This window comes from Dermochelys coriacea, chromosome 9 (assembly GCF_009764565.3).
Source record: "Dermochelys coriacea isolate rDerCor1 chromosome 9, rDerCor1.pri.v4, whole genome shotgun sequence".
NCBI lineage: Eukaryota > Metazoa > Chordata > Testudines > Dermochelyidae > Dermochelys > Dermochelys coriacea.
The window spans coordinates 99,755,870-99,782,412 of NC_050076.1; the positions used below are offsets into that span (position 1 = coordinate 99,755,870).

The following is a 26,543-nucleotide window of genomic DNA, read 5'->3' on the forward strand; positions in this document are numbered from 1 at the left end:
AACAACGCTTCCTCAGCTCTCGTCCCCTAATGCCCCTACTCTACTTGCGCTACATTGATGACATCTTCATCATCTGGACCCATGGAAAAGAAGCTCTTGAGGAATTCCACCATGATTTCAACAATTTCCATCCCACCATCAACCTCAGCCTGGACCAGTCCACACAAGAGATCCACTTCCTGGACACTACGGTGCTAATAAGCGATGGTCACATAAACACCACCCTATATCGGAAACCTACTGACCGCTATTCCCACCTACATGCCTCTAGCTTTCATCCAGATCATACCACTCGATCAATTGTCTACAGCCAAGCGCTACGATATAACCGCATTTGCTCCAACCCCTCAGACAGAGACAAACACCTACAAGATCTCTATCATGCATTCCTACAACTACAATACCCACCTGCTGAAGTGAAGAAACAGATTGACAGAGCCAGAAGAGTACCCAGAAGTCACCTACTACAGGACAGGCCCAACAAAGAAAACAGAACGCCACTAGCCATCACCTTCAGCCCCCAACTAAAACCTCTCCAACGCATCATCAAGGATCTACAACCTATCCTGAAGGACGAGCCATCGCTCTCTCAGATCTTGGGAGACAGACCAGTCCTTGCTTACAGACAGCCCCCCAATCTGAAGCAAATACTCACCAGCAACCACACACCACACAACAGAACCACTAACCCAGGAACCTATCCTTGCAACAAAGCCCGTTGCCAACTCTGTCCACATATCTATTCAGGGGATACCATCATAGGGCCTAATCACATCAGCCACACTATCAGAGGCTCGTTCACCTGCGCATCTACCAATGTGATAGATGCCATCATGTGCCAGCAATGCCCCTCTGCCATGTACATTGGCCAAACTGGACAGTCTCTACGTAAAAGAATGAATGGACACAAATCAGACGTCAAGAATTATAACATTCAAAAACCAGTTGGAGAACACTTCAATCTCTCTGGTCACTCGATCACAGACCTAAGAGTGGCTATACTTCAACAAAAAAGCTTCAAAAACAGACTCCGAGAGACTGCTGAATTGGAATTAATTTGCAAACTGGATACAATTAACTTAGGCTTGAATAGAGACTGGGAATGGATGAGTCATTACACAAAGTAAAACTATTTCCCCATGGTATTTCTCCTCCCACCCCACTCCCCACTGTTCCTCTGATATTCTTGTTAACTGCTGGAATTAGCCTACCTGCTTGTCACCATGAAAGGTTTTCCTTCTTCCCCCCCCCCCCTGCTGTTGGTGATGGCTTATCTTAAGTGATCACTCTCCTTACAGTGTGTATGATAAACCCATTGTTTCATGTTCTCTGTGTGTGTGTATATAAATCTCTCCTCTGTTTTTTCCACCAAATGCATCCGATGAAGTGAGCTGTAGCTCACGAAAGCTTATGCTCTAATAAATTTGTTAGTCTCTAAGGTGCCACAAGTACTCCTTTTCTTGTTGCATGACTGGGTTTGAGCCCTGGGTTTGAGACTGCATGCATGGAGATCAGTATTGGCATCTGGCCTCTTGTACATCTCTGATGCACTGCTTATGTAGCACCTCGTGCTTACTTGCTGAGAAGCAGAAATAACTTTAATAAGTAGTGTAGTTACTCTAAGGAACGAAAAGAAGGGATAAAGGTTAAAAATACACTAGCAGTAGTTTTCACTTGTATCACATAGTGGAGCCATTATTTTCTCTTTAAAGAGAGCTCAAAGTTGGGGTTTCACAGAATTTGACTTGAATCACTTGTGATTTGCAATCCTAGGCTCTGTTGTACAGATGGCTGCTTTTTTGAGTTCCGATGTATTAAACAATAGCTAGCATGCAAATGAGGACAAACATTTAGAGGGGGTGCTCAGAACAAGAGAGGAGAAACTAGACATGATGGAAAGGGAGAAGATGAGAAGCTAGCCCATTCCCCCTGTGCTGAAGATAATGCTATGGGGGAGAAAAATGTAAATGAATGTTACAAAGGAAAAGTAGATATGAAAGGGAGGTTGTTTCCCCGTCTGACTTGCAGCTGTATGTAAATCTTGTGCATGAGTTAAGTGGTGCTTTAAACTGGAGCTAGCTGACTTTTTGGGGTGTGGATTGAGTGCTGCTGATACTTGAGCTAGTAATGCAGTTGGGATTCAGGCCACTCTTTGCTGCTAATCCAATCATTCTGTGTGGCTCGGGTGTTGTTTTGCATTGTGACTGCTCTCACTTGGCTTAAGTCAAGTTAATTTGAGTGTAAATAACTTGAGCTAATGCTGCGCTGAAGACAAGCTCATACTGTGAGAAATACGCAAAAGAAATAATGTTGAAAAGAGAATAGAATTAGGAGCCTGAAACATCTATGTGTTGGTAATAAGTGAATCTAAGTGCATACACAACCCCCAAAAATATTAAAAATAATTTCACACTCAGAGTTGAGGTTTAAACCTCTGCAGTTTAACTTTCTGCTCCTCCTTCCACTTGTTAAATTGGTGTCTTGCAGTGTCAAAGTATTGAGGGGTCTGATCCACTTCTGTGGTTACGCAAAAAGAAAAGGAGTACTTGTGGCACCTTAGAGACTTACAAATTTATTAGAGCATAAGCTTTCGTGAGCTACAGCTCACTTCATCGGATGCATCCGATGAAGTGAGCTGTATCTCACGAAAGCTTATGCTCTAATAAATTTGTTAGTCTCTAAGGTGCCACAAGTACTCCTTTTCTTTTTGCGAATACAGACTAACACGGCTGCTACTCTGAATTCTGTGGTTACATTGCCCTTGAAATTATTATACTGTAAGGTATAACTTTTCATCTTTTTTTAAAAGCAATTTGAAATAATATCTATGGTTTTAGTGGATAAACTGTTTTCACGCTAATTGATTAACTAGGGCATTTTAGAGTTTGCCTATTTTTGTATGTAAATGACATAAATAGTTGAAATCAAGATGTATCCCAACTGAATTTAACTTTGTTGCGCAAGGATAATACTGTTGGAATCTGATATCTTGTTTTAAAAAAACATGTTTTAAACATATGTAAGGTGACTTTGGTCTCTTTATTTTAGAGGGAGGTGAAAGTGGCTTTTGGTGGGAACTTTCTAGCTGGCAAGAGGCTTCTGTGGTTTTTGGCCCATGGAAACTGTGTGGGACAGCATCCTCTTTGGATCAAGTGTTTTTTTGGTATGTTCTAGTGAAGAATCTCATGTAGAGTACAAATGTTTCTTGATGAATCACTCTTTCACAAAGAAGCATAATGAACAATTTCAACTTCTTCGAGTGCTGTCCCTGTGGGTGCTCCGCTCTAGGTGTCGGTGCGTCCCGCCACCATTGATCAAAGATTTTCAGTAGCAGTGCCTGGTCCGGACACAGGCGCTCAGTTGGTATTTCCCATCTCATTGGAATCTTCCTGAGTGCCTGCATCCGGCACCCCCTCAGTTCCTTCTCAGCTGTCCCCGGCTGAAGACGGGACTTGGGGCAGTGCTGCTTCTCTTCCTGGTCTCTGTAGGAAAAAAGTAATAAAGAATATAGAAATAGTTATTAGTTACATCCCAGTTGTTTCCCTTCCTTTAGTGTAGTTACATAGTTAGTTACTTAATTAAAAAAACAAAAAAACAAAAAAACCTTTTCGCTTCAGGCTTGTCTTTCGCTGAGACTCTCTCCCCTGCCCTTTCTAATTCACAATGCCAGGGGCTTCAGGATTCAAAAAGTGTACTTCCTGTCAGGACTCCATGCCACGGTCGGATGGGCACTCGCATTGTGTGAAGTGCCTCTGGGAAACCCACATCCCTGCAAAGTGCCTCCACTGTACGAGCCTCAAGTCAAGGGCTCGGCGCGACAGGGATCTGCGGCTTAAAATGCTTCTGATGGAAAAATCCCTGCAGCCACTTTTGGAGACGGGGAAAGTTAAACCTGCTCCTACACGCTCCCCAGCCAGATCCGAACCAGTTGGGAGCGTTGCTTCACCCTCTCTGGAGCAGAGGCAAGAAGCACAGCAGTCTCATAGGAGAGATTCCGACAAGAGTAAAGGGTCTCCCGCGAGATCCTTACCCTCTGTGCTGACAGTGCCACAGGCAGGTGCCTCAGCTCTTTCTAAAGCCTCAGCCGCGGCTCCCGCAGACCGCGGAGACGGGAACCCGATCTCCTGTACCGGGAAGGTTTCTGCAGCACCAAGTGCCTCAGCGCTAAAAATAGCCACGGTACCAGATGTGCGCTATGCCCCAGTGCCAGGAAGAACGTTGGCACCAGCAGCAGACCCCCTGCAGGGCACCTCCAACAGACCCGCGGCACCACTGACAATTTCACTTTCACTTGCTAATGCGCTAGAGCACAGTCCAGGCTCAGCGCAGACCAGGGAGCAGGAGCAACAGTTCCTCACTCAGTGTGACCTCTCAGTGCCCCCTGAGCCTAACTCTCAGCTCCTGGATGCAGAGAACTCGCTCTTCGAACAGCCACTCTCACCACCTGAACTGGCTACCTTCACTGACAGCAAACCCAATATACAGCAGCAAGTTGAGTTCTCCCCACCTGCCTCTCCACAGGAACCTCTTCCACCTCGGGCTACGGTCCACAGCCGCCAGCCTCAGTTTCCCAACTTTGTCCCCTCCCCCCCGTGGACGGCACCTCAGTTCTCCTACCCTATGCCTTGGCCTCAGTGGTACCCTTGACCACATCCTCCTGCCACTCATCCTCTGACCTCTTCCATGAAACCACTACCTGCTTCTGTGCCTCGATCTCCAGCTTCGTCCACTTCTAGAGTACCTGAACCCCCTTCTGAGAACGTGAGCTATGAACCATATCCTGACTCACCGAACCCTAATTCTCCATCTGTTCCAAATGGAGACCTCTCCCTGCCCACACCTCCATAGAACGTGGATGACTGTAAACAATTTCAAGAGTTTTTCAAGAGGGTAGCACTCAGTCAAGACATCCTCCTAGAAGAGGTTCAGGAGACACAACACAAACTCCTGAGAATCCTTCAACCCTCTGCACCCTCAAAGATCGCGCTCCCTATAAATGAAGCACTCTGGAACCAGCTGACACACACTGGCAAACTCCAGCTTCTTTATTACCAACCTGCAGAAAGGCTGAACGTAAATACTATGTTCCTGCGAAGGATGCTGATTTCCTATTTTCTCGCCCGCAACCAAACTCTCTCGTCATGGATGCAGTCACACAAAGAACGAAACAGCCACAATATCGGCCCACCCTGCAAGACAAGGACCTTAAACGCCTTGACGTGTTGGGTCGCAAGGTTTACACGTCCTCCACTCTACAATTCACAATTACAAACTACTCTGCACTCCTTGCCAGCTACAACTTTGATAACTACAATAAACTTTTTGAATTTGCCTCCTACGTTCCAGGGGATAGGAGAGTGGACTTTAATTCTGAGTGAGGGCCAATTGATTTCCAGAAAGGCCCTACAAGCCTCTTTAGACACGGCGGACACAGCAGCCCGTACTACTGCAACTTCTGTGGTTATACACAGATCTTCATGGCTTTCTGCATCCGACATCCCTAAAGATCTGCAGACCAAAGTGGAGGACCTCCCCTTTGGAAAACATACAACTGTTTTCCAAAAAAAAAAAACTGATGAACTACTTCACACCATGAAAGATTCTAGCGCGACACTGCGCACCCAGGGCATTCACCCATCTCTTCCCAGGAGACTATACCAACCCTACCAAAGAGCGCGCACGCAACAATATTATCGGCCTCAACCCAAGCCATACGACATAAATAGGAATCACGCTAAACCCCCTAAGCGCAGACAAAATCAAGCTCAAGCAACCATCTCCCACCCGTCTGGGAATAAATAACAATTTTGAAACGTTGGTCGAGGGTCTGCGCAACCACCCCTTGATTCCACAGCCTATTTGCCCATTTGACCACCACCTCCAGAGTTTCCAACATGCCTGGCAGCGTATTACACAGGACCGCTGGGTCCTCGAAATAGTTCAGTCCGGTTACTCTATCCTATTTATATCCTATCCTTCCCTGTCCCTCTTCAGGGACCCCTCTCACGAGCACCTACTTCGCGTAGAAATGGCTCACCTTCTCCAGCTAGGTGCATTGGAACCTGTGCTGACACAACATCAAGGGAAAGGGTTCTACTCCCATTACTTCCTGACCCAAAAAAAGACCAGGGGATGTAGGCCTATACTAGATCTACGCCGACTGAACAAATTTGTGAGGATACAAAAATTCAAGATGGTCACACTGGGCACAATAATTCCTGCACTGGATCAAGGGGACTGGTTCACAGCCCTGGACCTACAGGACGCTTATTTTCATATATCAGTTCATCCAGCTCACAGACACTTCCTACGATTCACAATCGGTCACAACCATTTTCAGTTCAGAGTTCTTCCTTTCAGCCTCTGCACAGTGCCGAGAATCTTTTTCAAAACTCTAGCCATGGTTGTGGCTCACCTCCACAAACATGGGATCACGCTTTTCCCCTACCTGGACGATTGCCTCATCAAGGACCACTCTTATGGCGAGACACTTCAAGCTACCTGTTTCACCATCTCCCTTTTTCACAGCCTAGGCCTCCAAATAAACATCCAAAAATCCACCCTGACACCTACACAACAGATTGAGTTCATCGGAGCTCATCTGTACTCATTCCAGAGCAGAACCTCGCTCCCATATCAGAGATTCCTCTCTATCACACAGCTCATATGCATGCTCTCTATTCGTCCCAGGACACAGGCAAGAATATGTCTACAGCTTCTTGGTCACATGGCAGCCACCACCGTCGTGGTCCAGTACGCCAGGCTACACATGAGATGTCTTCAGGGCTGGCTCAGTTCCAATTTCAAACCCAACAGACATACCATAGGGATGAACAAAGAGTGCTAACTCCTCCTCCCAATGTTCTAGCTTCCCTACATTGGTGGACAAGACCAGAAAACCTCTGCATGGAGGTTTCTTTCCAGCAATGATCCCCAACGCTCATGCTCACCATGGAGACTTCCCTAATCAGTTGGGGAGAGCATCTAGGGGGACACAGGGCACAGGGCCGGTCTGCATCAGAGACGCACCTGCACATAAATCTCTTGGAGCTCAGAGCAGTGAGGCGAGCATGCCTTCACTTTCTTCCCCTCCTAAGAAACAAATCTATTCGGGTCTTAACAGACAATATAGTATGTATGTACTATATCAACAGACAAGGGGGAGTTCGATCACATTCCCTTTGCATGGAAGCCATCCGACTATGGAATTGGTGCATACAACATCAAATACAAATCATCGCTTCCTACCTACCAGGCTGCCACAACACTACAGCCGATGCGCTCAGCAGGCACTTCTCGACAGAACGCTAATGGGAACTGCATCCCGCAATACTTCAACAGCTCTTCTCCCTTTGGGGCACACCGTTAGTAGACCTCTTTGCCACAACCCAGAATTGAAAATGTCACCTGTTTTGCTCCAGAGCTGGACTCGGGACTTCGTCCCTAGGAGATGCGTTCCTCATCCTGTGGAACAACTCTCTCCTCTACACCTTCCCATCAATCCCTCTGCTACACATGGTTCTTCGGAATATCGTAGTCGACAAAAACTGGGTCATCCTTATTGCCCCAGCTTGGCCGAGACAGCGTGGTATCCTTAGCTACTCTGCATGTCTTCCCATCATTCACGGGCTCTCCCCAACAGGCCAGATCTCATACGCACACTCTCTCTGTTCGCCCCAGGACACAGGCAAGAATCTGTCTGCAGCTCCTTGGTACGTCACAGCCACCACCTTTGTGCACCTACAGGGATAGCAGTTGAAAAAGAAGGGGAAGTTACTCACCTTGCAGTAACTGAAGTTCTTCGAGATGTGTGTCCCTGTGGGTGTTCCACTTCCCACCTTTCTCCCCTCTACTTTGGAGTACTAGTATAATCGCTCCACGGTAGAAAAGGAACTGAGGGGTTGCGGGACAACAGGTGCTCAGGAAGATTCCAATGAGACGGGAGATACCAACTGATTGCCTGCGTCCCGACCAGGCACTCTACCAAAAATCTCCCATCAACAGCACTGGGACGCATCGACACCTAGAGTGGAGCACCCACAGGGACACACATCTCGAAGAACTTCAGTTACTGCAAGGTGAGTAACTTCCTTGTCCAATTTTCCCTGCTTCCCTGTAACATGGTTTAATTCACACTATGCTTTTAGACAGTGGGTTTGTCTACACTGCAAAGTTGTCGACAAAATTTTTGTCTTTCACAGGTACTTAAAAAAAGCCGTCCTCTCCCCTCCCGCCCCCCCCAGAAAGATAAAAGTTTTGCCAGCGCAAGTGGCAGTGTGAACTCAGCTTTGTTGGCAGAAGTGCTCTCCTGCGAACAAAGCTAACGCCGCTCATGGGGCTGGAAGTATTTTGTCGGCAAGGACAAAGTACCGAAAGAGCGTTTACACACGCTGACTTTTAGCGACAAGGCTGTGTCGACCCAGCCTTGTTGCTAAAAGTTGCATGGTATAGGCAAGACCAAAGAAGAAACATTACGTAGTGCATGGCCATTTGCTATTGACGCTGTTGAGATTGTAGGGCTGAGTATTCTTTTGTGGGCAACTTCAATTATGGCAGAAGGCTGGTGCATAAATAAATGTTTGTAAACAGAATGCAATAAACAACTTAATAAAAATTGCCAAAGTGAGGGGGGAAATTAATGACTTATTTTAAATCTTCTAAAGGATTGGGGAATATATATTTGTGGATTTGGAGAGGAAAACGCCCTCTTCAAAGTGCTTTATTGTATATTTATTATATACATTATCATATCAAAATACCTTAGAAACCCCCAGATTTCTAAATCAGATCTGATTAAGACACTTGGTCTAACGTCAGAATATAGAAAAACTGAAACACGTTTCAAATGCAGTATTGGAGGCAAAGCCTCAGTGTTAAATTTGGGAAAAGGGGTAGGGTAGATGAGGCAGCAGTAGAGAGAAACTGGATGGGCTGAAGCAGAGGCAAGAAGGAAATTGGGAACAACTGGAAAAGTGTCTTCTGCAGTTCCACTTCATGCAGATGGTTGCAACAATTTGCCTGAGTACCATAGTTAGTGTAGACAGAGTGCCCTTCAGTGGCTTCATATTCATATTTTGGAGAGTTTCCCCAAATATAGGTTGGTCAATTACCTTTGTGGGTTCTAGTTTGTCACCTCATTGTTCAGTGTTTATATGGGGCTCCCAAGTGGGTTAGTAAGGAAGCATGGAATTCTGGTAATTGCAGCAGATTTGGTTGCATCTACCCCTCTCTCTATCTTGGGCCAGCCAGTGCTGAGAAATGGTTTACTTATTGTTTGGTAGAGAGGGAAGTATGCCTGGGGGCTAGTTGATGCGTAATCTGAGTAAAACCGAAGTTCTGCTGGTAGGATGGAGGAGGGAATTGGAAGACAGGGCAAGGATTATATATGCTTCTCTAATTGAGAGTGTTTTTCTACCATTTGTAACTAATGTCCAACCTAGAAGTGATGTTGAATCCACAGCTTCTGTTAGACCAGTAGTTCTCAAACTTTTGTATTGGTAATCCCTTTCACAAAGCAAGCCTTTGAGTGCGACTCCCCCATTATAAATTAGACACTTTTTTAAAAAATATATATATATTTAACACTATTTTATAAATGCTGGAGATGAAGCAAGGTTTGGGGATGGAGGCTGACAGCTTGTGGCCCCCCACATAATAACATTGCAGCCCCTAGTTTGAGAACCCCTGTGTTAGACAATCATAGCAGCATTGACCAGGATGGCGTTTTTGCCACGGTTTCATTCAGATGCAAACCTTGATACATCGATTCTTGCTGTTATCTCAGATTAAGTTTAGATTATTGCACGCCTCCCAATGGGAAAAGCAGCCCTTTTGCACAGAGACTCACTACCACTCCACTGATACTAAATGGCAACATAGTTGACAACTTTGCTGAGATGGTTCGAAACTGAATGGGTATGAAGTGATGGCTCCAGATCATGATTGGGAGACGCATTGGTGGGGCAGTGTAAGGAAATTTGTGTGAAATAGAGGGCTTTATTCCCCAGGTACCTTCACCAGCACTAAATTAAAATACATATTTCTAAAAGCATGTGACTTAAAAAGTTGAAATTTTAGAAATACTTTGGGAGTGTTGATAGAGTTTTGGAGCTACTTGTTTATTTAGCACTAAGGAAAACTTGTCAAGACTGTTCTTAAGAGGAATTTGTACTTGTGAGAGAGAAGAATTAATCATAGACTATCAGGGTTGGAAGGAACCTCAGGAGGTCATCTAGTCCAACTCCCTGCTCAAAGCATGACCAATTCCCAACTAAATCACCCCAGCCAGTGCTTTGTCAATCCTGACCTTAAAAACTTAAGTAACCCATTCCATTATTAATGCATATCATGTAACTGAAGCTGAATCACATAGTATGTGCCTCTCTCTCTCTCTCTCTCAAATTCCCCAAAACATGAATTTTAACTCTCAAAGTGCCTACTTGCCACTAGTATACAGAGGTCCATCATCTTATTATGTTCATGCTCTCCTTCAGACTAATGAATTTGCAATTACAGCCTTAAGAGTGGGACACACAAGGTGGGAATGGAATGTGACAGTCCAGTCCCTTTGGGTGAAGAGGAGCTAAATTGAGGCTGATTTTAGCCCATTTCTATACCTCAGCAATGCAGCCACCCACATTAGACATGCTGAAGAAAGGGGCTTCTGGAGAAGACACCAACTGTTTTTTCATGCACTCTCTCAGATACATGTCATCACAAGATAAGGAAATAAATAGGACAATCCAGTTGAAAAGAGCTATGTGTGTAACAGAACAGTTGGGAATACCATTGGTGAATCAATTTGTGGAGTCACTGTAAAGGACTTACCTCAGAAATAAACCAGTTCCTTATGCTTCGAGTGTGGTGACTGGTTTATGGAAGCTATTTTCTTGTACAAAAAGAATTAGTCATGTCCACAATGCCACAGAGGCAGCTACTGTTTGACTTTAGGCATCCAAACGATTCCCCAGCCTCATATCACAACTCCAGTCACACTGCTTTGGTACCACAGTGAGAAAATTGTCTCTAGTTCCCTCATTATTAGGGAGTTTTGTCCTGAAATGCCTTTCATATGGGGGGGGGAAGGTTAATCTTGGGTAGTAGTTTGCCATGGCTAAAATATGCTTAGAATACTGGTGATGGGTGCCATGGAAAAATAATAGGATAATAAATGTAAAATTAAACAATTAAGTGTTTATTTTAAAATGACCATGTAGGGAATACATTTAATTGGATTTTTATATGAGAATAAAAGTGCTTATCCTGTGTTCCGTGTGCACTAGTCAAACATGCCTAGAAATACATGCCAAGCTGTCTCCCAAATACATAGCAGCCTGGCTCCAGCCACTTAACTAGTGTTAATTAACTAGAAGAAATCTAAAAGAAAATGCACAAAAATAACAGTGATCAATAACCACGTTTTCTCACATCGCCCCGTGCCGCCGCCCCTTCCCCCCGAGCCCATGCAAATAAATTGGTAAAATGGATAGGATCTTAGTTGTGAACAGTGGAAACTTATGAATGTGGTATTACTGTGGCTAGGACGCAAATATTCCTCTTTAAAAGTTAAAACAGTGTTTCTTGTGTGTCATGTGGAGAGATACACAAATACCATCTCAAGAGATTTTTGACACAATTCACATTAAAAATGCAAATGTTATAGAAGGTAGAACTAATGACTTTGTGATACTTATGTAGTCCTATTTTTACAAGCTTTTCTCACATGTTAATTTCAGCTTCCTAAAAGTTGAGTATATGAATAGATTTTATGGAAAATACTTAACATTAAAACATTTAAGATGTATCTTTAATGAGGTTTTGAAACCGGAGGCAACAGTTAGTCATGACTTGTTGATTTACTATGCAAATGAAATTAAGTTCTAAAAGTACTGCAGTATTTGCATATAGTTAATTCCATCCTCAAAATTTTATTCCAGTTTATATTACAGCTCGCTTCATGCAAGAAGCATTCTGTTACAAAACACAGCAGAATGATTGTTTAAAATATATTTTGGAGCGTTGAGGTAAAACTGTCAGTCTTGGTGCAAGTAATCTGGCGAGATTGAAGTCATAGGATGTTTATCCTGTTTGTGCCAGGTTTGAATTTGTTGCAGTGTTCATTTCCCACCTGTATTAATTTGAATTCTCTTGATCTACCTCTTACAAATCATCATACCCCCTCATCTTTGTCTCTGTGAGAGATGAGGATATATAGCTTGGTATCATTATCAAAAGGCTTTTCAATTTTATCCTTCAGTTGTGTTGTAAGATTGGTCATATTCTAGCCTTCTATTCATTGAAGGCTTTTTAAATCATTTTCACTGGTGCAGTAAGTGCTGCATCTGTGCCAGTACTCTGATATGCCTGCTGTAGCCTGTACTGTGTTATGCCTCTTTCTCATGTTAGCTCTTGTGTGATTGGAAAAATTGTGGCATTTGTCATGCAGACAATATTAATCCAACTCAAAGCAATAAACAGAGAACACAATGTACAAAATGTTCTTTTTGATTTTTAAAACTTTCGTGTACTTAGTAAAAAAGAAAAGAAGTACTTGTGGTACATTCGAGACTAACAAATTTATTTGAGCATAAGTTTTCGTGCTCAAATAAATTTGTTAGTCTCTAAGGTGCCACAAGTACTCCTTTTTCTTTTTTGCAAATACAGACTAATACGGCTGCTACTCTGAAACGTGTACTTAGTAAAATTGCAATGTACCCATTTTTATACTTTGCCAAATGGTCAGAATATTATATTCCAATATGTGATATCGCTTATTTATCTGAAAAGACCCTCAAAGATGTAATAGAATACACCTCTACCCTGATATAACGTGACCCGATATAACACAAATTCAGATATAACGTGGTAAAGCAGCTCTCTGGAGGGCGGGGCTGCGTGCTCCAGCGGATCAGCATGTCTGGCTCCGACATGCCGCTCTGAGCGGTGTATTAAGGGTGCTGGGCCAGGGCCAAGGGGTTGGATAAGGGGCAGAGGGTCTCGGGAGCAGTCGGGGACAGGAAGTGGGGGGGTTGGATGGTTTGGAGGTTCTGGGGGCGGGGCAGTCGGGACAGGGAACTGGGGCATTGAATAGGGAGTGGGAGTCCCGAGGGGCCTGTCAGGCGGTGGTGGTGTGGATAGGGGGCAGTCTGGGGACAGGGAGCGAGGGGGGGTTGGATGGGTCGGGGATTCTGAGGGGTCAGTCAGGGAGCGGGAAGTGACTATTAATAACGGAAATGCTTGAGGCCAAACAAGTTGGATATAACGCGGTAAGATTTTTTGGCTCCTGAGGACCACGTTATAGCGGGGTACAGGTGTACATAGGTAGGATTGAAGAAGGCTTTTGTTAGGTGCTGCAGTGAGGTATTCAAGACATGGCAACAGCTGTGGGTGGCAATTTAGAGTTGCTGAATAAGTGTTGTACTTAGCATTTATTATTGATATCACATGGGATTACACACTTTGAGGTGAATGTTCCTGGGCACAGCCTTAGGAAGGATTATTATCATGACAGAACTAGTTGTCATGGAGAAGAGAAATGTTCTTCCTTCCTTCCTTTGTATTTTATACTACCCAGTTAAAGGAAGACCATTGACAATGCTGTTTCTTTCAGGAAAAATACCAAATTTAATAATTATCCATCCTTAACTATAAACCTTAAATTATTTGACTAGGATAACTTTTGCTACAAATAGGTCTAGATTTTTTTAATATTTTAGTATATATAAAGTCTTACATTTGCGTCTGGTTTCTTGGTGGTAGTTCTTGAGATTGTCTTCTGTTGATTCCTAAAAGAATCCAAATGGTCTTCTAGCTCTGTGTTCATTACGTTGGCTACAAGGGTTTACATGGAGGGAAGATTGGGAGTATTGTGCACATCACTCATGAAAGGGGTCTCTCCCGCTTAATTGTGTGCAGAGATATGGGGATAGGTTGTTTTGTCCTTAACCTTGAATATTTCTCCCCTTGCATTTACTTTCCCATTCATAGTCGCTTCACTCTAGCGGGAAGAAGAGGGTGACTAGTTTAAGTGTAAGATGGCACCATAGTTAACAGGAAATCTATGCAAAATGATGGGAAAGGAAACCCGACCAGAGATTTCAGGAATAAAATAAATAAATGAGCCCTGTTGATGACAATCTTATTGGTAGTAATTGTCTCTTTAAACTGTTTTTTACAGTTGCTGCAGCCCAAGCAATAGCAGAAGAACGAAGAAACCAAAGTGGTATTAGCCCTGTTCCAGTCCAAACTGCGATAAACATAAAGACAGCCACTAAACCAGGTGTAATCTCTGACTACTATTGATCTTGAAAGTTCCGCTGACTTGCCAGTAGGAGTTGACAGGGTTGGATAGAACTGTTCTGAAGTGCCTTTGCTTTCTCCCTTTAGAGATGGGTAGCTGGCCTCATAACTTTAGGACATCACTTGGGCTTCCACTCTTGCTCTTCCCAGGATTCAGTTAGTGCAGCTTGCCCACCCTGAATAGGGCAGAACAGTGAAGACGAATTTGTCTGCTCTATACCCTGCTCTTGTTGCCAATTCACTTCCAGGTGCAATTAAGAGTTTTGGTACTGTCTATAAAGACCCAAACAGTCTGGGCTCCACTTAACTGAAATACCATTCTCCCTTTGGCTCTTCACAACATGTGTTTTTATAACTGTAGCACTTCAGCTAATTGTGTCTGTGGGAGCTAGAGACATGTCATTCTTGGTCACAGCCACTCACCTCTGGAATTTACACCTGCCAGAAATATGGGCTGTGGTTAGAGCATAATGCAGGGCTCACCTCTTTGTTTAGGCTTACTATTAATTTTATAGCTTGAGCTATTTAATCTTATGTCTGGTATTTGCTGGTCCTCTTAAGATTGTTGGATTGGTTATTGGGGGGGGAGGGTTCCAGAGTAGATGCTTCCTGTACTGGAGGACAAGCTTGTTAGTACCCTTCTAACCTGTGTAAAGTACATGATACCATGGTGAATAGGTGCCTTTCTCAGAATGGGTTCAATAATCATTTCAATAATCTATATTTAAAACAGCTTGTTTCTTTTTAATCTGTGTTCTAAATGACTGACAATTACAAATCCATTTTTTTGACAGTGATAGATGGCTCCATTCTGAGAACAGAAGAAAGACAAAGACTAGCCCGGGAGCGAAGAGAAGAGCGGGAAAAGCAAAATGGTATATTCACATTTAACCATATTTAAAATAATATGTATTAATGCTTGTGGTATAAGTTACATACAATGCCACACTTTATTTCTATCTCAAAGTCTTCTTGGCTTTGTGAACCTGGTAGTCTTCTTAAACTTCCACTTCCAGCTTGTGTGGGGTAGATTAACATTTTACCACTATGTAGTGGCCAATCTTTGGAAGCATCCAGTCCCCACTATTACAACCCAGCAATGCTGCAGTATTGGTAAGTGTGAAATTTTGAGAAAAGTATCCGGGTAGACAAAAGACCCTTGACAGATTTCTGTGTTTATATTGTCTATAGAATACCCTTCAGACAATATTATTAAGGATCCAAAAATGTTTGGCCATCTGAACTGCTTGATTACCTTCAACATTATCTCTTTTTTAAGATTCTAGAAAGAATAAAAGACTCCTGGATTGAGTCCTTATCAAATAAATGTATATTGCACTTCATTTTAGATATGAATCCAGGGTCTCATCCAGGAAATATTGTATAAATGTGGGCCATGCATCTACATGTGTGGTAAAGCTCAGAGACTGTCTGTGTACTAGTACAGTGACTTACCCATTTAGTTAACATCTTCCTGCCGGCCTCAGGCTTCTCTGCCATTGTGTTCAATTTTGGGTTCATTTATTTTACTACTTGTGGGCTTGCCCTTAAACTGTTCAGTAATTTCCAGAAGTACGTTGTGGAAGATTCTGAACTTTTGAGAAAGTACTTGTAGTCTGCAAAAAGAAAAGGAGTACTTGTGGCATCTTGGAGACTAACAAATTTATTTGAGCATAAGCTTTCGTGAGCTACAGCTCACTTCATCGGATGTCTGAGCTCTGATGTGTTAACTTCCATGTTTTCTCATTTTCTCATTCAGTGATTTAGGGTTGTTTTTTTTTAATTGCATGTAAATGGGTGTTAAATGTGACACAGACATGTTAAGTTTTCCTCTCTGATGTCCAGCTTCCTAGTGAGGCTTTAATACTAAGAACAGCCATACTGGGTCAGACCAAAGGTCCATCTAGCCCAGTATCCTGTCTTCTGATAGTAAATAATGCCAGGTGCCCCAGAGGGAATGAACAGAACAGGTGATCCATTCCCTGTCGCTCATTCCCAGCTTCTGGCAAACAGAGGCTAGGGACACCATCCCTATCCATCCTGGCTAATAGCCATTGATGAACCTATTCTCCATGAATTTATCTAGTTCTTTTATAAACCCTGTTTAAAGTCTTGGCCTTCATAATGTCCTCTGGCAGAGATTGACAGGTTGACTATGCGTTGTTTGAAGAAATACTTCCTTTTGTTTGTTTTAAACCTGCTGCCTATTAATTTTATCTGGTGACCCCAGTTCTTGTGTTTTGAGAGAGTAAATAACACTTCCTTATTTACTTTCTCCACACCAATCATGATTTTATAGACTTCTATAATATCCTCCCTTAGTCGTGCCTTTTCCAGTCTGAAAATTCTCAATGTTGTTAATCTCTACTCATATGGAAGCTGTTCCATACCCTTAATAATTTTTGTTGCCCTTTTCTGAACCTTTTCCCATTGCATTTTTTTTTTTTTTTTTTTTTTTTTTTTTTTGAGATGGGATGACCACATCTACACGCAGTATTCATAGAATCATAGAATCATAGAATATCAGGGTTGGAAGGGACCCCAGAAGGTCATCTAGTCCAACCCCCTGCTCAAAGCAGGACCAAGTCCCAGTTAAATCATCCCAGCTAGGGCTTTGTCAAGCCTGACCTTAAAAACCTCTAAGGAAGGAGATTCTACCACCTCCCTAGGTAACGCATTCCAGTGTTTCACCACCCTCTTAGTGAAAAAGTTTTTCCTAATATCCAATCTAAACCTCCCCCATTGCAACTTGAGACCATTACTCCTCGTTCTGTCATCTGCTACCATTGAGAACAGTCTAGAGCCATCCTCTTTGAAACCCCCTTTCAGGTAGTTGAAAGCAGCTATCAAATCCCCCCTCATTCTTCTCTTCTGCAGACTAAACAATCCCAGCTCCCTCAGCCTCTCCTCATAAGTCATGTGCTCTAGACCCCTAATCATTTTCGTTGCCCTTCGTTGTACTCTTTCCAATTTATCCACATCCTTCCTGTAGTGTGGGGCCCAAAACTGGACACAGTACTCCAGATGAGGCCTCACCAGTGTCGAATAGAGGGGAACGATCACGTCCCTCGATCTGCTCGCTATGCCCCTACTTATACAACCCAAAATGCCATTGGCCTTCTTGGCAACAAGGGCACACTGCTGACTCATATCCAGCTTCTCGTCCACTGTCACCCCTAGGTCCTTTTCCGCAGAACTGCTGCCGAGCCATTCGGTCCCTAGTCTGTAGCGGTGCATTGGATTCTTCCATCCTAAGTGCAGGACCCTGCATTTATCCTTATTGAACCTCATTAGATTTCTTTTGGCCCAATCCTCCAATTTGTCTAGGTCCTTCTGTATCCTATCCCTCCCCTCCAGCGTATCTACCACTCCTCCCAGTTTAGTATCATCCGCAAATTTGCTGAGAGTGCAATCCACACCATCCTCCAGATCATTTATGAAGATATTGAACAAAACGGGCCCCAGGACCGACCCCTGGGGCACTCCACTTGACACCGGCTGCCAACTAGACATGGAGCCATTGATCACTACCCGTTGAGCCCGACAATCTAGCCAGCTTTCTACCCACCTTATAGTGCATTCATCCAGCCCATACTTCCTTAACTTGCTGACAAGAATGCTGTGGGAGACCGTGTCAAAAGCTTTGCTAAAGTCAAGAAACAATACATCCACTGCTTTCCCTTCATCCACAGAACCAGTAATCTCATCATAAAAGGCGATTAGATTAGTCAGGCATGACCTTCCCTTGGTGAATCCATGCTGACTGTTCCTGATCACTTTCCTCTCCTCTAAGTGCTTCAGGATTGATTCTTTGAGGACCTGCTCCATGATTTTTCCAGGGACTGAGGTGAGGCTGACCGGCCTGTAGTTCCCAGGATCCTCCTTCTTCCCTTTTTTAAAGATGGGCACTACATTAGCCTTTTTCCAGTCATCCGGGACTTCCCCCGTTCGCCACGAGTTTTCAAAGATAATGGCCAAGGGCTCTGCAATCACAGCCGCCAATTCCTTCAGCACTCTCGGATGCAATTCGTCCGGCCCCATGGACTTGTGCACGTCCAGCTTTTCTAAATAGTCCCTAACCACCTCTATCTCTACAGAGGGCTGGCCATCTCTTCCCCATTTTGTGTTGCCCAGCACAGCAGTCTGGGAGCTGACCTTGTTAGTGAAAACAGAGGCAAAAAAAGCATTGAGTACATTAGCTTTTTCCACATCCTCTGTCACTAGCTTGCCTCCCTCATTCAGTAAGGGGCCCACACTTTCCTTGGCTTTCTTCTTGTTGCCAACATACCTGAAGAAACCCTTCTTGTTACTCTTGACATCTCTTGCTAGCTGCAGCTCCAGGTGCGATTTGGCCCTCCTGATATCTTTCCTACATGCCCGAGCAAAATTTTTATACTCTTCCCTGGTCATATGTCCAAGCTTCCACTTCTTGTAAGCTTCTTTTTTATGTTTAAGATCCGCTAGGATTTCACCATTAAGCCAAGCTGGTCGCCTGCCATATTTACTATTCTTTCGACTCATCGGGATGGTTTGTCCCTGTAACCTCAACAGGGATTCCTTGAAATACAGCCAGCTCTCCTGGACTCCCTTCCCTTTCATGTTAGTCCCCCAGGGGATCCTGGCCATCTGTTCCCTGAGGGAGTCAAAGTCTGCTTTCCTGAAGTCCAGGGTCCGTATCCTGCTGCTTACCTTTCTTCCCTGCGTCAGGATCCTGAACTCAACCAACTCATGGTCACTGCCTCTCAGATTCCCATCCACTTTTGCTTCCCCCACTAATTCTACCCGGTTTGTGAGCAGCAGGTCAAGAAAAGCGCTCCCCCTAGTTGGCTCCCCTAGCACTTGCACCAGGAAATTGTCCAGAAAAATTCAAGATGTGGGCATACCGTGGATTTATATAGAGGCAATATAATATTTTCTGTCTTATTATCTATCCCTTTCTTAATGGTTCCCAACATTCTGTTCGCTTTTTTGACTACCGCAGCACATTGAGTGGATGTTTTCAGAGACCTATTCACAATGACTAGGTGATCTTTTTCTTGAGTGGTAACAGCTAATTTAGATTCCATCATTTGGTGTGTGTCGGTGGGACTGTTTTCCGATGTACATTACTTTGCATTTATCAACACTGAATTTCATTATGACAGCACCGCAAATGCATGCATAGCATAAGGCACGTTCTCTGTGAACTTAAATACAGATCATAAAGTGTAAAACTTCAGAAAAAGTTCCAGTCTGTTCCCAAAGCTGGGGACAAAATGGAATAGAAGGTTAGGTCACATGCAACATTATTTGATTAAGATGCAAGATTAACTATACATCAGAATTACATCAGCTAGAATAAAGAAAAGGAGTACTTGTGGCACCTTAGAGACTAACAAATTTATTAGAGCATAAGCTTTCGTGAGCTACAGCTCACTTCATCGGATGCATTTGCATCCGATGAAGTGAGCTGTAGCTCACGAAAGCTTATGCTCTAATAAATTTGTTAGTCTCTAAGGTGCCACAAGTACTCCTTTTCTTTTTGCGAATACAGACTAACACGGCTGCTACTCTGAAACCTGTCATCAGCTAGAATGTTATGTTGTAGAGGTGGACTAGTATGCTTTTCACCTTTGTCAATTGTAGCGTTTGTGAGTACTTTTTAAAGCTTGATTTAAGTTTACTTATTTAAATTTTTTTAACATGTATAGCTGCCAAAGAAACACAAATATTTGAAAAGGAAAAAAAAGCAAAACTCCAGTATGAAAAACAGATGGAAGAAAAGCAGAGAAAATTGAAAGAACAGAAACAGAAAGAAGAACAAAGAAGAGCTGCAGTAGAAGAAAAAAGAAAGCAAAAAATAGAGGCGGAAAAGGTATTGTTCATGGCTATTACGTAACATTGTGAAAAATGTGTAAATTATATCCTTATTATGAAATAGATTAGTTAAGGATAGTATAAGTACATTGATCAGTTCTTTTAAAAGTTGTTGGAATTCCTACTCTAGTATTCAAAGCACACTTGTTACTTTTTGCAATAGTGGTCCATTATTTAGACTCTCAGTTAATTCCAGTCAGTCCTAGCTCTCCCTGTACCAAAGGGAACGTTAGCTAGTTATCTTAATTTGGTCTTAATCAGTTTTAACATAGTGTGAAAATATCCCTGACGTTTTAACTTTCATTTTGTAGGCAAGTTTTGCTGTGTTTCTAGTAAACTAACATGGGTTTCCTAACTTGATATGTTTTCCACTGAATTCTGGCTGGCTCCCACTGCCTCAGTTCTCCTATGTTACTACTCATGGTGCCTTCTTTTATGCTGCTGATCATGGACTCTTTCTGCCTTATCTAGTTATGCTTTCCTACTTTGAACTCTGTATTGGCCATCCTTTTATGACTGTCACTTTGTCCTCCCTTTGCCCTAATATGGGCATATTGCACTCTTAGAAGCATCCTACACTGGTTGCGCTTACATTTTGTGCCATTTTCAGTTGCCCGATGTTCCTCTTGTGCATGTTTTGTGTGCAGCTCTTTCACTTGAATGCTGTTATGCTCATGTTGTTTGAGATAATTAAGTCCCAGGTGTTTCAATTTAGCTGCTAAAGAAATAATTTACGTTGATGAAAAACAAGCAAAAATGTTTGTCCTGTACTGTTGATGGTTCAGGATGGAATTGCAATCTAATGGAACTACATCTCTTGGAACACAAAAGCGCTGTTTTTAGCTTCAGATTTTCTCCAGAGAAACCATTAAAACCAATTGAAACCATTTATTTGATTATCAGGGAAACAATCCCTGACAAATCAGTCTCTGACGGATATTAACCTGAGCGTTACCAGATCCTCTCCTTTGAAGAGGATCAGACGCAGACATCTACACACACAGAACCTAGCACCTTGGAGAGTATCTTCTAGTTTTGCCTAATGATGAGTCTAACCCATACAAACTGTGTTCAACCAGGAAGTGAAGGCAGGGGCTGGATAATGAGAAATATGATCAGAAAATACTTTACTTTAAAATAAACTGTTTGATATTTACCTATAAGAACATAAGAACAGCCATATTGGGTCAGACCAAAGGTCCATCTAGCCCAGTATCCTGTCTTCCGACAGTGGCCAATGCCAGGTGCCCCAGAGGGAATGGAATGAACAGAACAAGTAATCCATCCCCTGTCGCCCATTCCCAGCTTCTGGCAAACAAAGGCTAGGGACACCATCCCTATCCATCCTGGCTAATATCCTCCATGAACTTATCTAGTTCTTTTTTGAACTCTGTTATAGTCTTGGCCTTCACAACATCCTCTGACAAGGAGTTGCACAGGTTGACTGTGCATTGTGTGAAGAAATACTTCCTTTTGTTTGTTTTGAAATCTGCTGCCTATTAATTTCATTTGGTGACCCCTAGTTCTTGTGTTATGAGGAGTAAATAACACTTATTTACTTTCTCCACACCAGTCATGATTTTATAGACCTCTCTCATATCCCCCCCCTTAATTGTCTCTTTTCCAATCTGAAAAGTCCCATTTTTATTAAACTCGCCTCACATGGTAGCCGTTCCATATCCGTAATAATTTGTGTTGCCCTTTTCTGAACCTTTTCCAATTCCAATATATCTTTTTTGAGATAGGGCAACCAGATCTGTAGGCAGTATTCAAGATGTGGGCGTACCATGGATTTATACAGAGGCAATATGATATTTTCTGTCTTATTATCTATCCCTTTCTTAATGATTCCCAACATTCTGTTCGCTTTTTTTGACTGCCGCTGCACATTGAGTGGATGTTTTCAGAGAACTATCCACAATGACTCAGTGATCTTTTTCTTGAGAATTAACAGCTAATTTAGACCCCATCATTTTATATGTGTCGGTGGGATTATGTTTTCCAATGTGCGTTCTTTTGCATTTATCAACACTAAATTTCATCTGCCGTTTTGTTGCCCAGTCACCCTGTTTTGAGAGATCCTTTTGTAGCTCTTCGCGGTCTGCCTGGCACTTAACTATCTTAAGTAGTTTTAGATCACCTGCAAATTTTGCCACCTTATGGTTTACCCCTTTTTCCAGATCGTTTGACAAAAATCATTTAAGACGTCTTCTTTCACTCAAAGATTTACCAAGCACAATGAATGGTAAAGGACATAGCAAACCATATTTTTTCATTCTTTGTTTCATGTTTCAGTCAAATCATTTCTGGTTAGTCACCTCCCAAAGGTAACTTAAAAAAGCAATCACCATAGTGAAAACAGGTGGAAGAATTAGTTGCCACCTGCCTGAGACTAATCATGAAAGCCTTATTACTAAGATTAAAAAACATTATTCTGTTTAGTGACAATAATTAAGACTCAAGTGCATTGTTACTAGTTATGCAAAATATATAGGTCGTGTGTACAACAATACTTAGATTGTAATCTTTTTGAGATACTGTCATTATGTTGGTGCAATAGGGCCCTGATCCCTGCTTGGGACCTTTAAATTCTGCTGCAATAAAAATAATTAAAGAATCCCAGTAGCAGTGTGTTCTATAGATCCTTGTCTAGATACTTTGGTCATTAATACCTTAGAGTTCTGTCCACATGGATGTGCTTACAGGATAAGAGTCCTAGACTGTACCAAAAGTCAGTAAAATAAACCAGATTGGAGTTGGTGTCTTGTCTTTCTTTAGAGGTAGATAATCTGCAGTCCAAAATATTTTTCTGGAAAGCTTTGCATGGCAAACAATACCTCCTGTTTCTTCAGAGCTTGGAGGATTTTTACTCTTTTCTTCCAAGTTTTTTGTCACTGAAGAAACTCCAAAGTGCATGCAAAGACTTTTTAGTCTGTGTTGTTATGAAATTCATGTTAAGGGAGAATAGAAGCCTTCTGTCCCCAGGAGAGAGAATTGTTTGGATAACTGGTCCCTTGGTATCTTGTAGCTTGTTGGTGGTAAATACTAAGGAGCTCTCAATCGTAGCTATTCCAGGATATGACCCTGTTGTTGATCATCATAGCCTGGCAGTGCCATAAACTTTTAAACCTTGAGGATGGTGAAGAGGAGGTCTGTTTAAAAAGTGAACTGTGCAACCCTTTTTATATGATAGGACTAGAGTTCAGTGTTCTGGGGTTTGTTTTCCTTCTCCAGCAATTGATATGAACTGAGATGAGGGGAGAGCTGTACTCCAGTGCTGTTCCAGATGTTAGTCGTGTCAGCAATTATTGCTGAAGTCCAGAGTTTACAAGTAAAAACAGACTTTCAGCTTGTCATAAAATTTCCTTTAAGTTTTACCTTCTTTTGAGTCCCATCCTGCTTCCATTGAAGTTGTCAAAATTTCTTCATGTTTAGAGAGATGAGCTGATGTTTGTATAGTACTTTGAAAAGATAGTGTCCATAATATTTAATGCAGACTTTTAAACAGTTTTTTTTTAAGAATGTACTTTATTTAGATATTTCATTAAGCAACAGTATTTTCTGTCACCTGCTGTGCTTTGGAGTTCATGAGTTCTCTTCTAACAAGAGAATTATTTTTCTTTAAAAAAAAAAAAAAAATCTTCTAGCCAACATTCTAACTTTTTTTTAAAGCCCAGTGGGATGTTAATTAAAGGTCTTCTTTCACAGAGAAAGCTCTCTACTAGTTTACTTCAAATAGTTTTAAGATTGTTTAATATAGGAACACTTGAAAAAATTTATAATTTATTTCAGGAGAATTCTGGAGTTTCATATCCTAATGGTTGCTTGGCTAGAAAAGTAGAACTGACAGTTTAAACACTTGAGATTTTATAATCCTTCCTCCCACTTTATATTTATTTATAAGTCTCTGATAATCAAGACATCTGGAGATAAGTGTTGTTCTGTATAATATATCTGAACTGATACATAGTCGCTACAGCAGATTCTTTATCAAATGCATTTTGAATGTGTTAACCCTAAAAGTCTAATTTCACTTTAATGTAATACATCTCTGTGTGAAATATTAGAGGAATATTTGTGCATTATATTAAAATGATTTGTGTCTTCAGTCTTTTTGCACATCACATTTGTTTTAGAATTAGTTACGGTCGCATGGTGAAGGTAAAACAGATGTTTTTGATTTCAAGCTCTTCAGGGAAGAAAGATTGTTTTGTGTTGAACATAGTTGTGCTTAATAATGGTTTATATAGCCTTATATAGAGATATTATTTGGTAATAGGAGCGATATGAAGCAGTTGTGCATCGTACCTTGGAGCGGAGCCAACGTCTGGAAACACGACAGAAAAGGTGGTCATGGGGAGGGTCTGTAACTTCAAATTCAGACAGCAAGACTGGTAAGGGTTGCTAAAATTGAGTGCATTATGTTGATTTATAGTGTTGTCGCATTTATAATTCAGATACCTTGAAGACTAATTCAAAAGTAGTATTTATAATGCTGTTTTAAAGATTTTTGTTTAATACTGTTAGCTGCATATTCATTATATTAAACTATGACATGTAAAATGCCTTGAAAATGCATCCTTTAATAGAATTGCTTTGAATACTAATTGATGACACTCTGTGTTTTAAATAGAGGTTAAATGGGTAAGATGGCACAGGGGTTAATGCTCAAGCTTTTCAGTTCTGGAGTCCATGTTGAATCCCATCTGAGGTTACACATTTTAAATGTACTTGATCTCAAACAGGTTCTTATTAAACCATCATGTAATTTGATGTAATTAGCAATTTTTGCTTATCAGAAGCCCAACATTAGAATAGTAGAACAGGATGACCTGCCTCCTTAATCATTTATCTATAATTTATAGGAAAAAAAACTGCATGATCATGGGGAAATTGAGTTTGAATGACATATGCTGAAGGTCTCATGCTGGCAATACTAAAACATCCTTGGAATTTCTAAACATTATAGATGAAGATTTCCTAACTAAAAAGTGTTGTGGCCAACACAGGGGAATTCTTTTAGACCTTGTCCTAGCAGATAGAGATGAACTGATCATAGAACTAAACATTAATGGCAGTTTAGGTACAAGTGTTCATGATTAGATCACATTTATAATGTACGAGCAAAATTAAGTCCAGACCAGTAGTATGTATTCTTGGTCCCTTATTAGGGCAAGTTTCACAAAGCTTGAAAATAATTATGAGCCAGATCAGCTGGGAGGAGGACTTTGATCTGGAAACTGTGAATGATAATGGGGAATCTTTTAAGAACACAAAACCCCACAATCTCATAATTGAGGAAGATGGCTGTGCTGGTTAACCAATCTGCTTTAGAAGGGAAATGAAGACAGCTATTAAAAAAAATTAAAATAATAATATTTAACAAATGGAAGAAAGGTGAGATTGATGATAGTGCATATAAATCAGAAGCTAGGAATTGTAGAAAATTGGTAAGGGGAACAGAGGGACACAGAGAAATCTATGTCAAGCAGAGTTAAGGATAATAAGGATTGTTTAAGTATATTAGGAACAAAAAGAATCCTGACAAAGGAACTGGTAAACTTATCAATAATATTGCAGAAAAGGCAGAAGTGTTCAATAAATATTTCTGTTCTATACTTGGGGGAGGGATAAATAATGAAGAGGACAGGTCACTGATTTAGAGGAATCTGAATTGCTTGGTAAGTTAGATGTAAGCAAACAGTACATGTTTTAATATGGCTAAGTGTATACATTTAGAAACAAAGAATATAGGCAATTCCTATGGGATGGGGGACCTTGCAGACAATGACTCTGAAAAAGATTTGGGGTTCATGGTGGATAATCAGCTGAACAAGAGCTCCTAGTGTGATGTGTGCTAAAGAGCTAATGCGATCCTGGGATGCGTAAATAGGAATCACAAGTAGGTGTAGAGAGGTTATTGTACCTCTGTTTTTGACGACTGTTGCTGGAATACTGTGTCCAGTTCTGGTGCCCACAATTCAAGAAGGATATTGATAAATTGAAGAGGGTTCAGAGAGGACCCACAAGAATGATTCAAGGACTAGAAAACAAGCCTTATAGCGACAGGCTCAAGAAGCTTGGTCTGTTTTGCTTAATAAAGAGAGGCTAAAGGTTGTATTGATTGATCTAAGTTCTACATGGGAATCAAATATTTAATAATGGGCTCGTCAATCTGACTGAGCAAGGTGTAACACGATTCAATGGGTGGAAGTTAAAGCTAGACAAATTCAGATTGAAAATAAGGCATACATTTTACAGTGAGCGTGGTTAGCCACTGAAATAATTTACCAAAGGTTGTGGTCAATTCTCCATCACTGAGTGTTTTTAATTCAGGTTTGGATGTTTGTCTGAAAGAGCTGCTCTAGGAATTCTTTTGGGGCAGTCCT

General features: G+C 41.8%; 1 protein-coding gene across 3 annotated transcripts in view; it reads left to right on the forward strand.

The window, feature by feature from the left end:
- MAP7D3 (MAP7 domain containing 3) overlaps positions 1–26,543 on the forward strand; it is a 253,954-nt gene that overhangs the window by 192,704 nt on the left and 34,707 nt on the right. For all 3 annotated transcript variants that reach the window (XM_043492118.1, XM_038415867.2, XM_043492119.1), the window contains 4 exons: positions 14,177–14,278; positions 15,093–15,173; positions 19,989–20,152; positions 24,434–24,548. In XM_043492118.1, coding sequence (XP_043348053.1) covers positions 14,177–14,278; positions 15,093–15,173; positions 19,989–20,152; positions 24,434–24,548 — 462 coding nt within the window. The remainder of the gene's footprint in view (positions 1–14,176; positions 14,279–15,092; positions 15,174–19,988; positions 20,153–24,433; positions 24,549–26,543) is intronic.